The sequence below is a fragment of the Chrysemys picta genome, chromosome 3 (assembly GCF_011386835.1).
Source record: "Chrysemys picta bellii isolate R12L10 chromosome 3, ASM1138683v2, whole genome shotgun sequence".
Lineage (NCBI taxonomy): Eukaryota > Metazoa > Chordata > Testudines > Emydidae > Chrysemys > Chrysemys picta.
Window position 1 is genome coordinate 92,480,513 of NC_088793.1, and position 18,755 is coordinate 92,499,267.

The 18,755-nt window shown below is 39.5% G+C and overlaps 1 protein-coding gene across 1 annotated transcript in view; it reads right to left on the reverse strand.

Moving 5' to 3' along the window:
• The window catches only part of MAN1A1 (mannosidase alpha class 1A member 1), a 216,425-nt gene that overhangs the window by 94,885 nt on the left and 102,785 nt on the right, over positions 1–18,755 (reverse strand). Inside the window, exon 4 of the mRNA XM_005280172.4 lies at positions 16,418–16,498. Coding sequence (XP_005280229.1) covers positions 16,418–16,498 — 81 coding nt within the window. The remainder of the gene's footprint in view (positions 1–16,417; positions 16,499–18,755) is intronic.

Consider the following 18,755-nt stretch of genomic DNA (forward strand, 5'->3'; position numbering starts at 1 on the left):
AGTAAGGTGAGGCATCATGTGTGTACGGGTGTTTCATCTACTCAAAAGTCTAAAACACACTAGTTCAATATTTCCTTCAAGAAAAGTCAACATTTAATGCTTACTTTACTGTCATTTATGCACAAGATCTATTCTGTTCAAGTTCTTATACAGCACTATTTCTCCCCTTGATGCACATGCATAATTCCACTGAACAGTAGTGGGATTTGTTTATGCATCAAGAAAAAATACAGTACTCCTTTAAAGAGAAACCGTTTCCTTTTCTGTTTAAACATGAAGTGGCAGAAATTGAATATGTAATATTTAAATACAATAGAACCTCAGAGTTACCAAGACCAGAGAGTTTACATGCAATCAGGCAACAGAGAGCCAAAAAAGCAAATACTGTACAGTACAGTCCTGTGTTAAATGTAAACTAAAAAAATAAAGGAAAAGTTTAAAAAAAGATTTGACAAGGTAAGGAAACTGTTTCTGCACTTGTTTCATTTAAATTAAGATGATTAAAAGCAGCATTTTTCTTTTCCATAATAAAGTTTCCAAGCTCTATTAAGTCAATGTTCAGTTGTAAACTTTTGAAAGAACAACCTTAACATTTTGTTCAGAGTTACAAACAATCTCCATTCCCGAAGTATTTGTAATTCTGAGGTTATACTGTATATTTCATGTTTAAAGGCTAAAGTTGAAATTGGATTAGGAATTACCAGCTCTTGCTGTGAGCTCCCATACTAGAAACCTCATATATGAGTAAGATGACTTATCAGAAGAGGATAATATAGGACAACTGTAATTATACTAAACTTGTTCAGTATCTATCACTGACAGGTTGCCATTTTAATAAAGAGATCCCCCATCATTTCCTCCTGCCTCCCTCCACCACCCGAGAGGCCACATATCTTCCATTTAGTTTGAAAGAACCACCGATGATTGAAGCAGTTTCTAGATGTTTTCCTCCATAACAGTTCCACTGAACATGGGACATTTTTTATTTACACTTACAGAGATCAGACCCAATAGTGGAGCTGTACAATTATTATGTTTTGGGGTAAAAAATTACAGCACATTTCAAAACTATTTATTTACATAGTGTTCCTCATAATAGTGCAAGGATTCAAAATTTTAATGAGATAGAGAGTCTAAAGTTTACCCACAAGTGCCCCATTCTTTGTATACAACAGTAGAAATTGAGACAGATTCGGAACCCAGGATTGTGACTTCGTGTACCATGTATCTGTTGATTCAGTTTCAAGAGTGGTTCTAATCTGAATAGTGACTATGTAAACACTGGCAATTTCTTGCTAACACACCTGTGCTGTGTGTATTTTCAAGTCATAGCTGCTTAGGCAAGTGACAGTAAGTTTCTTGTGCTCAGCAAAAAAGTTTAGTGAATTCCAGTGATGTCCAGGCACTCCATTAAAAGCAATGGCTGGACAGGTGTTACTAAGGGCCAAATTCAGCTTGTAAATCCTTTATTGTATATGTGAGAAGAAGTGAAATCAGAAATGGCAGGACTGGCAGTTAGAAAAAAATCTTTGTAATCCGATATAGAAATGACTGAGAGGCTTACACGGAACCCCATGATGCCATTTTTAGAGAGGGTCAATTTTCAGGTGAGCAACATTTTAAAGGTTAGTATATTCAGCACATCTTAGAAAACTGTGGCCATCACCTTCATATGGCACATCTATTATGAGGCACAAAATGACCATGTGTTTTCTCTTGCAGGGTAGGAAAGGATGGTCACCCTCTCCTGAATGTCTGGTTTCTTAATTACTACTGAGAATTCTTTCAAAGAGGTGAGCTATCACTGGACTAGAGTCCAACCTGACATCTAAGAGACCACGCCTATTGGCTTTGTCAAAACAAGTCTGACTAATGCTAAGTGCCTGAACCCTTTATTGAATTTAATATAGGGATTGTGAAGTCTTCTGCAGTTTGTGTATACAAATAAATAGAAAGCAATAAGGAAGGGGGACTAAGTGATCTAATTGAGAGCAACAAGAGATCAAGTTTCTAAATCATGAGGGAAATTCATTATTTCTTTTTGTTAGTGTAAGGATTTCACATGTGAGCAACAGTTTTATGACTTGCCCAATAACAAGTTAAGGGAATAGAATACAAAAGGTAAATAGGTAATTGCCATCCAAATTTTTACTTCAAGTCTGAGATGAATGTATTGATAACGTGCAGTGTTGCCAACATGTGGTGAATTTATGAGAAATTCTTAAGTGCTCTCGAAATTCTCTAATTACGTTAAAAACATACCCACTCATCAGTTGAAACCTATAATTTATTTCTGTTAATAAAACCATAACATTATATTTCTTCTGCAGCTGAAAAGTGAGGATTATATTATTTCTGAATGATCCTCATGTTTGGAGGACCAGAAACCATAACTGGAGGGGTCTATGAAGAGCCAAAGTATTAGCATGTATAGATAGTACGAGTTACCTCTCTCACTTCCCTTCCCCATTCAATGCAATCTCTTTGCTTCCTCCACCTGCTCCAAAGTTACTTCCAACCCTTCTTTGTCTTGAAATCTTCACCACTACAGGTACACACTATGAGTCACACCACCTACTACCTCCTTTTTGATTAATTGAAACAGGAGCAATCATTCTACAAATTACAGCAAGAACACATTAAAAACTGTTTATTCTCTGTATTAAACAACGGTAGCAATGTCAAAAAACTGTTCTGCATTATGATTTGAACCCTACGTACACTTTTATATTGCAATATGTCTTGTCAGAACTAAAGGAGATGGAAGCAGAGAATTTTAAAGAGATATGCTATCATTCAGGCAAAAGCAAGGGGACAATTAAGGCACTAGGTTTAGGAAGTAAGGTACTACAGCTAGTATTTAATACAACTCTTCTGTAATACTGTACTAGTAGAAGTATATTCTGAAACACTAAACCTTCATTCATACACCATATTTTCAAGATCAAGTCACAGCACTAATATTTTATCCCATTATTTACTTACTCTGTTTAAGTAGACAATCGTAGCCAGACGTCATTAAATTTTCCCCTTGTTCATCTCTTGGAGAAAAATGTTTGTTCTGGAAGTGCTGGCATGAAGAATTAGCTACTTAGAACTAATTTAATAGCAAAATTATTGGCCAAGTGTTCCATCATTTCTGAAGACAAAACCACAAAGTCAAGTCAATGTGCGTTTTGGCACCACTTTGTTTTAACTCTTCATTTTAATATCTTTCGACATGAGTGAGTTGCTTCCAACTTCATGGTTACAGTCTTTTTAAAAGGCTGGTATGAGCAAGGAGGTATGACACTACCATACTCCGTTCTCAGGCTTTGGGTAAATTAGCCAACACATGCTTGGGGCAGCAAAAAAACCTAGCACCGGCCCTGGAGGCAGGTGACTAGTTTCTGCACTTGGATATAAAGGGAGATGGGAGCAACTCTCTGGAAAGAGAAGATCTGGGATATAGGCTGAGTAATCCTGAGGGAGTCACCCTAGAAGAGTGGTCCCCCAAACTTTTTCTGTCATGCCCCACCCTTACCCATAATAGAACCTGTCCACACTCCCCCTTCCCTCTGGGAACTGTGGTCAGGAGCTGCAGAAAGGAGCGGGACCGCATCCGGGCGCTGCGACGGGGCTGGAGCCAGAGCTGTGGCCAGGGTTGGGAGTGGAGCGTGGCTGCGAGTCAAGGCGGGGGTTCAGCTTCAGCCAGGAGCGGAGCTACAGCTGGGGCCTGAGCTGCGGCAGGGCCAGAGCAGAGTTGGCAGCAGAGGCGGGCTGGGTGTCACTCCTTCTCCACCCCCCAGGAGGGCTGGCCTGGGCCCCTCCATACCTCCCTGAATGTTCCTCCATGCCCTCCCCCAGTGGGGTGCACCCCAGTTTGGGGACCACTGCCCTAGAAGCAGCCAATGTGAGTGAGAACATTTGAGTTTCATATTGATTTTGTATGTTAATAAGGGGGGAAAGGATCTTGGGTTCATTAGAGCCTTGTGTGACGGGTTGGATCACAGAAACCCCCTGGGAGCTGCCACCTGATGTACCAAGACTACTTCTACCCTTGCTTTCACTGCCAGCTCAGGACCCCAGCACCCTGTCTTGCTGAGCCAGACACTCCTGTCTGCTCCAACAAAGACCCAGGGTCTGAATTACTTGCCCCAAAGCTGCAGGTTTACCTGAAAGCAACTAACATAAGTGTTCCTGTCTTTAACACTCAGATGCCCAACTCCCAATGGGGTCTAAACCCAAATAAATCCATTTTACCCTGTATAAAGCTTATGCAGGGTAAACTCAAATTATTCACCCTCTAACACGGATAGAGAGATATGCACAGCTGTTTGCTCCCCCAGGTATTAATACATACTTTGGGTCAATTAATAAGTAAAAAGTGATTTTATTAAATACAGAAAGTAGGATTTAAGTGGTTCCAAGCAGTAATAGACAGAACAAAGTAAGTCACCAAACAAAATAAAATAAAATGCTCAAATCTAGGTCTAATCAAACTGAATACAGATAATCTCATCCTCAGAGATGCTTCAGTAAGTTTTTTCCTCAGACTGGATGCCTTCCAGGCCTGGGCACAATTCTTTCCCCTGGTACAGCTCTTGTTCCAACTCAGGTGGTAGCTAGGGGATTCTTCCTGATGGCTCTCCTCTCTCTCTTTGTTCTCTTCTACCCCTTTATATATCTATTGCATAAGGCGGGAATCCTTTGTCCCTCACTGGGTTCCCACCCCCTGCTTCTCAATGGAAAGACACCAGGTTAAAGATGGATTCCAGTTCAGGTGACATGATCACATGTCACTGCAAGACTTCATTGCCCACTTGCCAGCACACAGGTATACAGGAACATTTATAGGTAAAACACAGCCATTTGCAGACAATGGTCCTACTTAATGGGAGTCATCAAGATTCCAAACCACCATTAATGGCCCACACTTTACATAATTACAGTAGGCCCTCAGAGTAATATTTCATATATCTAGTTTCAGGTACAAGAGTGGTACATTTATACAAATAGGATGATCACACTCAGTAGATTATAAGCTTTGTAATAATACCTTACAAGAGACCTTTTGCATGAAGCATAGTTACATTATATTCACTCATTAGCATATTTTTATAAAACCATATAGACTGCAACGTCACACCTTGAACTAGAGAATATACCCCATTAGATTATGATGACCTCCAGGATTCATTAATTTGCAAAAATACCTAGCCATACCTGCAAAATTTAGACAACTGGTCTCTCAAGGGAGGAAACAATTCCAAAGAAACTACTAACAAAACTGAACCAAGGTCTTCTGAAAAACCTTGAATACTGCTGCTTTAAGAACATAAGAATAGCCATTTTGGGTCAGACTAACAGCTCATCTAGCCCAGTATCCTGTCTTCTGACAGTGGCAATGCCAGGTGTTTCAGAGAAAGTGAACGGAACAGGCAATCAAGTGATCCATCCCATTCTCCACTCCCAGCTTCTGGCAAACAGAGGCTAGGGAGCATGGTGTTGCGCCAGTGATGGACCTATCCTCCAGGAACTAGTTCTTTTTTGAACCCTGCTATAGTTTAGGCCTTCACAACATTCCCTGGAAAAAGAGTTCCATAGGTTGATTGTGCGAATACTTTCTTTTGTTTGTTTTAAACCTGCTGCCTATTAATTTCATGGGGTGACCCCTAGTTCTTGCATTATGTGAAGGAGTAAATATCATTTCCTTTCTCCACACCATTCATGATTTTATAGACCTCTATCACAGTCCCCCCCCTTTTCCAAACTGAAAAGTCCATCTTTTTAATCTCTCCTCATACAGAAGTGGTTCCATACCCCTAATCTCTGCACCTTTTCCAATTCCAATATATCTTTTCTGAGATGGGGTGATCAGATCTGCATGCTGCATTCAAGATTGGCATACCACAGATTCATATAGGGGTATTAATATTTTCTGTCTTATTCATCCCTTTCCTAATGGTTCCTAACATGCTGTTAGCTTTTTTGACTGCCACTGCACATTGCGTGGATGTTTTCAGAGAACTAGCCACAATAACTTCAAGATCTCTTCCTTGGGTGGTAACAGCTAATTTAGATTCCATCATTTTGAATGTATAGTTGGGATTATATTTTCCAATGTACATTACTTTGCATTGATCAACACTGAATTTCATCTGCCATTTTGTTGTCCAGTCACCCAGTTTTGTGAGATCCCTTTGCAACTCTTTGCAGTCTGCTTTGGATTTAACTATCTTGAGTAATTTTGTATTGCTTCCAAATTTTGCCACCTCACTCTCTAACCCTTTTTCCAGATCATTTATGAAGGTTAAATAGGACCGGTCCCAGGACAGACCCTTAGGGGACACCACTATACACCTCTCTCCATTCTGAAAACTGATTCTTTATTCCTACTCTTTCCTTAGCTTGCAAACGCAGCTGACAGCCTAATACAGGGGTGAGCAAACTATGGCCTGTATATGCCAGGCCACTAGACACCACCCAGCCATCCCTACACCAAGCTCAATGTGTTACAACCCCTACTAGGTACCACAGGAAAAGAACATGACAGTCAGGTTCACCAATGCCCAAGGCCTCTGCTCAGTTAAGTGAAATATTACCCTTCATTACCCTTGCAAGTGACCTGTACCCCATGCTGGTAAGGTGAAATACCCTTAAGGACCCTTCTAGTGACATGAAGGAAAACTCCTTCCTGACCCCAAAAGTAGCCTCTACTATAGTTACTAATTATAGTTACTAGAGAGGCCTCTGAACTTAATTAAGAGTGTTCCAGTTGGGAAGAACATGAGCGCTGCAGTCCAGCCTTGGAGACTACAAATCCAATGATGCCTTGGGCAAGAGAGACAGACTTCTCCTTGCAGGGGTTGGAGGGAGAGCTCGTGGTGGGAAATCCAGAAGCTACTGGTGAGAGTCTGCTGTTGCTGGGCTTCACTGGAACTAGGGCAGAGACTGTCGCTGTGCCCAGAACTGAGGTGGGCTTGCGGTGAAGGCATTGAGAGTAACCACCACCTTTATTGTTTGGGAAAGTGCTTGCAAGGGAAGGGGGATAACAAAAAGACTAAGGGGTTGCTTGAGTCTGATAAGAGACCAAGTGATCTTATCCTCTAACCAGAATCCAGCAATACTGACCCTTCCTTTAAACAACTCCTGTCTTCAGAGGAGGTGTGTAGCTTGGAATGATCTCAAATTAGAATTGCTCTGCTCCTTGTTGCTTTGGCTGGGCTGTTTTACTGGACCAAGAGAGGACTGTCACCAGCTTCAAGATCATCAAGTGCATCCACATGAGTTTAGAACTCAAAATTCAGAGAAGTGCACATTCAGGGGTGAGGTAAATGGTGACAGTGTAAATGTAAGGTGGTTAAGTTTCACTTACTACTGCACATTACATTGACTTATTGAAGTATCCCTACTGATTTAAATTGGTTGCAACATTTTAATTAATCTCAATCTGCCCCACCCCAGGAGAGAAAGAAACAGACAGAGCCTGTTAAAGAAAAATACTGAAGGGATATTTATTCAGGCTTGAGACAGACCAGAAGCTCTGCTCCAGGCAGTCGCCAAACAGGATTTACATTCTTGTAGCGTCAAGTTTTCCCTTAGATCTATGACCTAGAACTAACCTGTCAAAGTAGTGATCTTAGAGGGCAGTGACTCTGGAGAACATTGTCAACTAAAGCACTGAACCTAATCGTAAAATAATTTTAGCTCTCGTATTTACAGTGAAAACTGACAGGATAGCTTTTGAAAAATACTTGGGCTTGGCAGACTGCAGTTTATCCTTATGACTGTCAGGAACAGCAAATGCTTACTCATTAAGTTTCTTTAAATGGTAGCTGGTACCCTCACAATTTGGGTCCTTGAAGGGAAAATTAAGGGTCAACCTTAGTTTAGAAGCAAAATCTCCAGCTCAATGTTTTAGCCATAATACTGATTTTGCACTGACATTTTTAGTGTTGTTTAGACAAAATACGTGGCATCAATTGCAGTCAGACAATGTGGTTTATAGACTTAAGCAGTTTCCCTCTCTACCTCCTCCTCTCCCCATATATTGAAACTTGAATTTAATAACTTTCCAATCCATGCAACAAGTGACCTACAAGCAGAAGGAAGTGAGGGTTCCAGCTAAAACTGTTCACCATTGTGATGAGCTGAATTAATGTGTGTCAAAAGGATCCTTGAAATAAAGCCTGATAGAATAGAAGAATCTTAGCACATGACTGCCTACTGAATATATTTAGGAAGCATCTTCAAACTTGCAGGCTGATTTGAGGAATTTGTTATTGGCTATGAAGGGAACTGACAAGAGAATATTCAGAGTGAGAAAAAGCCTGGTTTTACTTTACTCTTAACTAGGAAGAGTTCTCGTGTTCTTTTTATAGGGAAAAGGGACTAGATTTTTTTCTTAAAATTTCCACAGATAATGTAAGCATGTCTAGAGTCTTACATATTTTTCTTATTCCTCCCTGTCATCAAACCTATCCTGAGAATTACCTTGTACTACCCTCCTCAAATGGGTATACACCTCAGTTTGCTTGTGAACGGAGGAAACAAAAGAGCAACTTCCTTCACAGCTGAGCTGTTCTCTGGAAAGCTTGCCATAGTCAGAGCAGAGGAACACTTCTTAGTCCCCCTTTTCAAGTAAGAGACTACTCTTGTTCTTTAAGTCATCAAAAAAGATTAAACACTAGAATACTATTGCTTTTGTTTTATAATATATGCACACAACAGGATAGCGTATCTTTTTGTTTCTATTTGTCTTCTGTAGATTGCTCATATTTTAGCCATTTATAGTACTGATCAATTAAATATTCAACATGTAATTAAACTGGAATACAATTAAAATGAAGTATAATTAGCAATAATTTATTGAATGGTGGAACACTTTATAATAAAAGTAACAAATTTGCATTTAAGTGACGAGTTTTCATCTCGTATCTACATTTCATACACAAATAGTATATTTTGTGACTAACATCACATCATTTACATTGTCTGAATGGCTCAGGAGACATTCCTTAAAATCATAATTTTGTCTATTTTCACATTTTTGATCATCTGAATTTCAGATAATTGGGGTTTAGCAGCAATGGACAAAATAAACCTTTTTTACTTGGTTAATTTTGCTGACAGACAATAGCACTAATATATAAAACTGTCCACAATCATCTTCCTGGGATCTTAACTTATAGCTCTGTGAATGCCAAACACAGGTAGTTGGAGAAATTTCAACTCAGCTATAGTCTGCCAGAATATGCAGTTCCATAAGAACCAAAACACTTCACGAAATCAGGTTGACTTTACTGGAACTTAGTTTTAGAGAGAAAAAACAAAAACAAAAAATGGAACCGTTTCAACCACGTTTACATGTCCTGTAAACATTCAGAGCAAAACATTCTGATTTTCCATTTTGAAACTTTTCTTTAAAATTTTTCTAAATGTTAAATAAAGATCTAAAATATAGTCAAAATCAAAACAAAACATTTGATCAACCCAAAGTGATTTTTTTTTTCCAGAATTTTTCTTCAAGAAGAATTTCTAATTTTCAGTTTTCACTTCCTTTTGGAATGAAACCCATTTTCAAAATTTCAACATTATTCACAAAACAGAAGTTCCATCCTCTGCACACATCTCAAACTCCAATTATGAAGGGTAAGCAACTTCCCTTTCTTTGAGTGCTGTATCCCACTGTGTGTGACTGATAAGCACTACTTGGTGAGGAGGGTGCAACGTGGCCTAGCTACTTGTAGAACCATGGTCCCAAAGAATGCATCAGTGGAGGAGGCTTGGACCAAGGTGTGGCATCTTGTGAATGTGTGAATGGAACTCCACATTACTGCCTTGCAAATAACAAGCAAATGTACCCTCTTGAAATGATGCTACTGAGGCTGCTTGTGCTCCTATAGAGTGAACCCAGATCCTGTGTGGGGGAGGAAGATGTACAAGCTGATAAAGTAGAATACAGCCAGAAATCCAATTGGAAGACCCTCTGGGAGGAAATAACTAGTCAAGCTTGTTTCGCTAAGGCAACAAACAACTCAAGTGTGACTTTCTGACCTGTTTTGTTCTCTGTAGGTAACAATCGAAAACTCATCTCATGTTGAAGGAATAAAGTTCTCTCTCTTCGCTGGAGGCTTGGGGCTTTGGGAAGAATACAGGGGAATTGATAGTTTGGGGGTTTATGGGAAATTCCAAAACTACTGTAGGGGTAAATATTGCATACAGAGGGCCTGCCATTGGGGCTCCCAGTTTATCTATCTGTCTGGCTGAGGTAACGAGGAAAGTAAGTGCTTCACTTGTCTATGAAGGCTAACGGGGTTGAAAGATGTCTTGATAAGTGTTGAAAGAGTTAATTAAGGTTCCATTGAGGGGTCAGTTTTATTACCAGTGGGAAAGTTCTACTTAAGCCCTCTGAGAACCTGGAGGTGAGTGGGTGAGTAATTACAGGGTAGCTATGCACTGGAGGGAGATATGTCAATAGTTCGATACAGGTTCACCTGGCAACAAAGGGAAAGAACTGTCATCTTGAGGGTAAGGCGGTAACCCAATATGTCAAGTAATATCTGTTGTCTCAGGGGACATATGATGGTGTTGGGCCCCGAGAGGTAACCTTTTCTGGTGAGCTCCTTTCTGCTATTAGTAAGAATGCCTTGCAGAGTTGCAGAACAGGAATGTTCTAGATCCAATGCCCATCCAAATAACAAGGTGAGGCAAAGAGTTTCTGGATTGGGATGTCCGACCCTACCGTTCTATTGAGTCAAGAGGTCTAGGAAGGGAAGAACACTGATGGGCAGGCAGCTGGGCTGACATATGCAGAAGACCTTGGAACCTGAATTGTCTAGGCCATTTGGGCATGATGACAACTCATGCTCTGTCCTGTCAAATCTTCCACATTACTTGAGGAAGCAGCAGGATAGGAGGAGAAACGTGGTTCAAACCATCTACCCAAGGAAGTAGAAGATCATAGTCTCTGGAGAACTAGCCCTGAGCTCTCCTGGAGCACGGGTGCAGATCACTTGCCAGGATTATCCAGGTGCCTCTCACTTAATCATTTCCCTGGCATTGCAGGGGTGTTGGGCATTGGTGCACCTCGGGCCTTCCTATTTTCTGCCTGTGGCATGTAATAGTCTAGTCTTCTATGGGCTGTAATACTTAAGTCTAATTTCAGTTGTTTAATGTGTGGGTGCTATTGGTGACCTGTGATATACAGGAGGCCAGACTAGATGATCAGGTGGTCCCTACTGGCCTTTAACTCTATGGAACAGTATGTGTTGCATTTCCTGTTTGGAAGGCGGGATAGGATTCCCCACTGAGTGAAGAATCTGTTCACCACTTAGCTGTATGCCACCATCTGCGAGTGGGAGCTAAAGTGCCTGCTGAGTCTGTCCGCCAGTGAATTCTGGGCTCCTGCAAGGTACGCTGCAGACAGGGTGTTGTGGTTCTTGATATACCAGTTCTATAAATTGGCCACTTGTTTGCACAGCGGAATGGATCTTGCTACTTCCTGTTTGTTTATGCAGATCAGTTGTAATGTTGTCTGACATTATGAGAATGTGCTGAGACTGGATTAATGGTATGAATGCCCTGCATGCTTCTCAGATGGCTCTGAATTCCAGGGGATGTGTGTTTCTCCTGATTACCTGGGATGTCCAAGTGCCCTATACTGTGACATCTATGAGCTCCCCCCCCTCAACTCCCCCCACACACACATCTAACAAGAAGTGTCTGGTTATTGTCCTGTCAGGTGTGGGAGGATAGGAAAGGAGTGCCCATACTAGAAGAAAATTCATCACTAAAAAACAGCAGCCAATGATAAAAATCAAAGAGTAAGTCAAAGAACTGCCTGTCCCTTCTGGACAGCTCTCATTTTTCTAACATCCATGTATAGTTATCAATGACAAGAGCTTGAGAGGGAAGCTATCATGTTCATTGATAATAGGACCACAGTTCTTCCAGACTTACCTGAGATTGCAGTGCTGCAGAGCAGAAGTAGGACAGCTCTTGTGGGGATTCCAGTTAGCCGCTCAGTTGCTGGTTATTGTTAGCAGATCAAGAGCTTGACTCCAAAAACTTATTAAAAAATAGTTTTGTTCATATGACTAGACAGGAGTTTGTGGTGTTCCCACCAGCAGAAAATAGAGAGTGGGGACAGGGAAAAGGTATGGTGAGGCATGCTCAGGAAAGCTTCCCCTCCAGCAAAACCTCTTTTATGGGTGCAGCATATGGTGGCCATCACATGTCCTCCCTCAGTAGCTGTCCTCCCAGGACAATAAAGAAGAGAGCATAGTGGTAGTCAAGAACTGGAATCACAGTCAGTCATACTGTTTTAACAGACTTAGTCATTTTAATTCCTTTAGCAATTAAGCAAAAATTTGCATGAAACTTGGCCCACTATTGTAAGCTATAGTGACCGTGCCATAAGCAGAACTGAAGATAAAATAATACATCCATTGTCTAACTGGATATGAACTGTAAGAGAGTGGTCAAACTAAAGAGGAAAATCAGTATTAGTGGCACCCTCAAGGAAAGCAAAACAAAACTCCCAAAGACTTTTATTACTTCCAGACAAATGATGATTCCTCTCTCCCATCCCCAATTCAACTTTATCCCTAATTCCTCCCTCATAAATGAAGTCCATTAATCCATAGCAAATCTGATAGATAAATAGCAAGGAAACAGTCTTCAGTTACATACACAATATTTTGTAGTAATCCAGACACACAACAAAAGAAAAGAGCTTAATATCTAAGACTTCTTTTCAGATTATGTTGTCAATAAATACTTGAAGTTCTCTTAACATTGATGAAAAGTTTAGCTCGTCTTAGTCACGTTTGACATTTCTTGTGTGTTCTCTCTATTTTAAGACTAACATTTAAATCCACAAACAAACTGATCTCTTGGCTTCAAATCTAATTGTTTTAATACTTGTATATCATTCATGGTAGCCTGATTAAATCCAGTAACGAAATTTTTTTTTCTAGTGGGTTTTCATGTAATTACAGCAACAAGATGTGTCAAATATGCCACGTAAAGACTTGGCTATCAGACAACCAAAGTACTCAATGTCTATCACATTTTAAAAATGAGCTATATTAGTGATTTTATTTGAATGAATTTTAGTGCAAGCAAGATGTTTTAGAATCTACTCAATGTGTTACAATATTGCTTGTTAATTATGATTGAACTTACATTTACAAATAACTATGGGACATGCAATATGTTGCAATTTTAGGTTAACTATGGACATTTAATTCCAAAGCTATTATAACTTTATTATGTAACTTCTTTTTACATAACCAAAGCTGCCTTTAATTACAGTACTGAAAAAAACACATCAACATTACACTTTTCATAGGCAATCTGATGACTAGGAAGAGCCGAGGATCTGATCTTCCAAACTTTACTCACACAAGCTGTTCTGATTACTTGCAAAGGCTTACTCATATGAGTATGGGTCATAGAGGTATTACAAAGATTATTCTGAACTGTGGCTGAAGATATTAAAAACAATACAGAAATATTCAATAAAGGATATGTTTAAAATTTTCCTTCCCAAGCAATCAATTACCATAAATGTATCATTTAAACATGAAGACTATTTCCCCAAAATCTTTTTAGACAGAACATGTCATATTACATTATATTAAAGCTTGCCATGTTCAGCTTTTTAATCGTCATTTCCAGAGTTTACCTTCATTAGATAATTTGTAGTTCACGGTTTCTGAAACCTAAGAATCTTTTTAAAGAGGCCTACCAGAAATATGTCAAGACACTGAACTTAAACCATTACTACAACTACTAATTTGATAAAAGGAGGGGAGGAGTTTAAGTCTAATTTGAATATCAGGGTTGTTACAAATTTGGTCTGATGATACTGGTAGAGCAATTTGGGAGTGCATAAGTAGCACTTCCCTTGCCATAAGCTGGGTGCGGGCATAACTAAAGCCACGAAAAACAATCATGGGGCATATATTTTAAAGAAAATAAATTTAAATGTGTTCAAAAAAAACCAAACATATCTTCAAAGCAGTTCACAAGTTATATCTTGTAACAAGACAGGTAAATGACCACTGTACTTTAAAATAAGTTCTAATACTTAGCCTCGAGAAAGAGTGAGGAGTGTCTGTATTGAAACATCATAAATTGTTTGCCAGTTGCTTAATAAACCAACTTATTTGCTGCTGGAAAAAAGTCCACCTAACTGGGCAAGAGAATTACCACCAAAACCATTGTTTCTATTAATTTTAGGCATTTTTGTCAAGAGGAAAAGAATTCCTACACTTTGAAATGTTTGATTTAAAAAGGTGTTTCAAATAAAACTTCAACAGTGGCCATGTATAAATTATGCTCAAGAACCCAAGCAGCCACAGCATAGGACACAAAAAGTAGCTACTTGACAACTGCAGGGACAACTATACCTTGTTGATTTTCTGAAATGAATAATGAGACCATGAAGTCCAAAAATGTTCATTTCTAATATGGGGAAAAAGGACCAACATCCCAGAGACTTTCAGATGAACTAAAGTAAGCTCTTTCCAGTCTACATCTTAGAGATATGCAGCTACCCCATGACATAATTCTAAATAGCAGTTCAGAGAACTCAAGTAGCTGAATTTGAAGTGGAAAATTATCTATTAATGCAAAATCAAAATATTTCTAAATGAGAGTGGAAAATAAGCCAAAAGTTTTTCTTTGGGGAGTGCCAACAGAAACTGTTTTCTTTAAACTAGATAACTGTTTAGGGAATTCATGATCTCACACTTGTCAATTCAGAATTGTCTGACAAAAATAAGAATACTAGTTAGTATACTGGTAAGTAATTTCTAGAGGAATGCAAGAACTAGAACAGAATACTGTATCCATGATAAGTAGTGTGTGTTTATGCATAATCGCACAAGATCATTAATTTTCTCTTTATATGTGTTTATATTTTGATGGTTTAGAATAGACCTAATAACCGACAGGTCAAATATTTCTTGGCAGTTAATGACAAATTGAGTTCAGAGCCCTTTACTCCTTTAGCTGGCCATTAACTGCCAAGAAATGTTCTCCACATCTGTTACTACTGCTTAATTTAAATGTTAACAACAGGTTATATTGAGAAAAGCTCACTAGAGTTTGTGAGCAGCAGCAGCTTTGGTGGAAGAGACATTATTGGTTGAGTATAACTATTTAATCAGACAAAAACAATATTTTTGTTTCTAAAATTACTCCAGATGCACTCATTTCTGAGTCAATAAGTTATGGTAGAACGATGGCTTATTTCCTTCAAGTGTCAGATGAAACATCTCAGTTAAAATGTACATTATTTACTAAAGACAAAAAGATGGTTAGTTCCAGCCTCTGGGACTTTCTATCACTAATAATGTTGCATTTGGAACAATGTATCTACGCGAGAGTATAAACTGCTTCAGAGAACTTGAACAGGGGAGTCTGAACATGTTACCTTTAGAATTTTAACTATAAACCCAACGCCTTCTGTGTAATTGCCACTGTGAAGAGCATCTTGAGGAGTGCTTGCTTGGGTTTGCTCAAGAAAAACAAGCATCATAACATTGCCAAGGAAGTCAAGAAGAAGTATCTAGCAGCAGCTATCAAGGCTTCTGCAATAGTTGCTAGCATGCTCTTCACTGGAAACTACTGCCAGGAGGCTACTGCCTTTGTGGTCTCTGAGGGCTCCAGACTAGCTATGAGAAACAAGTAAAGATTGACACCACTCTCTGTTTGAGATTAGAGGACAATTCCAGCTCTTCTTCCTCCACATCTATACAACTGAGGATCAGGAAAAAAGTTAAAAACTACACAACGATCATCTTCATTCTCTTCCTGCAGCTGGCCAGAATACCACAGGGAGCCTACTCTCCCAAATTTCATACCAACTCACCTAAGACCCCTGAGCAGTGGTATTTTTAGGGGTCTTCTTTGGCATCTGTATGCCAGTTATTCATTCCGCTCCCCCTCCAATCATATCAATAGTTTCTCCAGTCATATCTTCCAACTGCATTTTGCTAACACTTGGATGAATAATTAGTCCTGTCAGAGTTGTAAATTGTGCGAGTGGATGACAATACACTCCAAACTGGCCCGTGAGAAGCATGTCATCCAAACCCACCTCCAGCAGCATCAGCGAACTTCACTACTCTGTACTTGAATATAACACCTGTCATGTACATTTATCAGAGTTTTAAAATTGAGACATTTTCCCCATTCATTAGATTTATACAAAACAATAACCTTGGGGGTGGGGGGAGCACAAATCTTCAACAGGCCGACTTTCAGAGTGGACCCAGTCAGCATTTTCAAAAACCATGGCAACAAACAGAATAGACACCATTTAAATTCAACACTGAGAATGGAGAGGAAATAATACATTATCCAATTCTAATCATGTGGATGATTCGAAGTTTAGATTGACAATGCAGATAGATAATCTTACCTCTTCTCCAGAAAGATAATATGCTGAAAGCAGTCCACCAACAAAACGGATGTTTACTTCAAAAACTGAAATTTCTGCATTCTAGGGATATAAATACATATAGTTAGAGTTTGAACCTCAGTTTCATATGAAAAAATCCAGTGTTAGTTTCATAAGGACACAATGGCATGCTAATGCATGTTATATATAATGTATTCACAATATCAATTATAGCAGAAGAAATATCTCAAGTTCACCATCCTTCACCTTATTTTGTGAGTGTTAAACTCCATTAATACCAAATGTCAGCACGCAAAAGAGGGAAACAAATGATTCTAAGCACAACGCTGTTAGTTTTTCTTCCTTACTTTAAAGATGCTGTACAACTCTAGTGCTGACTAGCTCTGATCCCTCCGCAGTTGAGTCTAAAGTGCCCCACATCTTGGTATGCTTCTCCTCTAGTGTTCTTCTCCTACAAGTGACTCAGTACCTGTGCACAGAATGTGCTCCCAGATCAAATATGTTTTTGTTAGAATTCCATCTTGACCAAGGTTTGCTCTCTCAATCTAATAGATTCTTTAAAAGAGAAATTACATTGAGTAGATGTATTAATTATAAAAATGGAATAATAAAAGCACATAATCTTTCACATTTCTAATGTCAGTCCTTCTCCAGATGCTCTTAGCCCAATGTGTTTTTACATACCAATATTATGTATAAGCTTTCATGGAACATGAAGTTGCTTTAACAGGGAAAAATTTCCAATGGATTCTTCATGCCTGCTCCTCTAAAGTGTATGACAACCTACATAATTTGATAATGTCATTTCAATGAGAGATGTAGGATTTCTGAATACTGATGGTTTAAAAGTTACTTAACCTAGTGCCTGATTGCTCTCACAATATTCTGTTCAAATGTTGCCTTCATTTTGCAGAACTGAACTTAGCTGACACTTCAGTTAAAAATGCCAGAGAGGTCAGCACATTAGTACTAATGATTCTGTCACACATTCAGATAGCACAAGGACACCTTAAGTGAGTTTGTATTATAGATGAAAGATCTGAATTTTAGGGCAGGGGCCAATGAGTGCAATAGCACAAGGGTGGCTGTCAATTGCTAGAGTGGTTAAAAACTATTATGAAGTTAGTGAGTTTCCCAATTAGCAAGAATCATATTTTTGTAGTGCCATTAGCGTATAAAGAATTGGCTGTAGAATAAATAGGCTGTGCTACACAAACAACATATGCAGCTTCTAAAAGATATATAAGGGGTTCAAAAGACTACATAAACAATATAGAACTAAAATCGGTGACATATGAGCATAAAAGATGGAATGCTCCATGGTACAGAATGGGTTTAAGAGATTATTTGGGAGGCTTTTCCAAAATTATGTTATGTGAAAGAAAAGCCAAAGTCAGCCTAAAGTCCAGTAACTTGGGTGAGGCTCACCATCTATCTATTCCCAAGAACCCCCTGCCAATCTTCTAGATATAAGAGACTACTTTTTCCCAGTATCTTTCCCTTTGCCCATTCTTATGTTTAAGAATTAGGACATATAGAGATGTAGAGTAGATTATGCAGTCATGGCTTCACACGCCCTTGGTTTGGCCAGATGTTTGCAAGATGAGTTTGACGAAGGAAGCATTGAGTAAGCCTGCATGGGGGCAAGCACTAAAAAATGTGACCCATGAGGTGGCCAGGATTATTTTGGGAGGGCAGTGATAACACAGGGATATCCATAACAATGGTCCTGAGCTTCTTAGAGATAACAGAGTACATCTGACATAGGCTGTGGCAGACATTTGGCCCCTTGACCAGGCACTGGGTCAGGCAGAAGATGGGTACCAGGGTTTAGTGGGTGTGAGATGAGTTCATGCTAATCACTGGTGTTCCCCATGGCAAATGAGGGTAAAGTCCGAAAGAGCCATCACGCAGCCGTAAATGAGACCCAGGATTGCGCAGTTGGACTTCATGCTCAGTGGGGTGGAAGGTGGAACCTGAAGTCTCAGACCTGAGATCCTGCCCCCATCCAACCTTGTGTCCTCTGTCACTCCACTCTAACACCCCCCCACCCCACCTTACATGGGGAAGTTGTGGGAGGAGGGCAGAAAGATTTCACAACAGAGCTTAGTCAATGGGTAGACCCTCCCTTGTCTACCCAGAATAACTGTTTGCTTTCTGATCACAGCCGTGTAACCCACACAGGAACCAATTAATGCCTGGTATCAGAGAGCAGAGGTCAGGAAGTGTAGCAGCCCTCCCTGAAGAATAATTAATAAAGTTGCAGCCTGCTGTTTAAGCCCATCCCATCTGTCTGTCAATCATTCACCTGCTTATCCTGGTCATCAAGTGTCTTCAA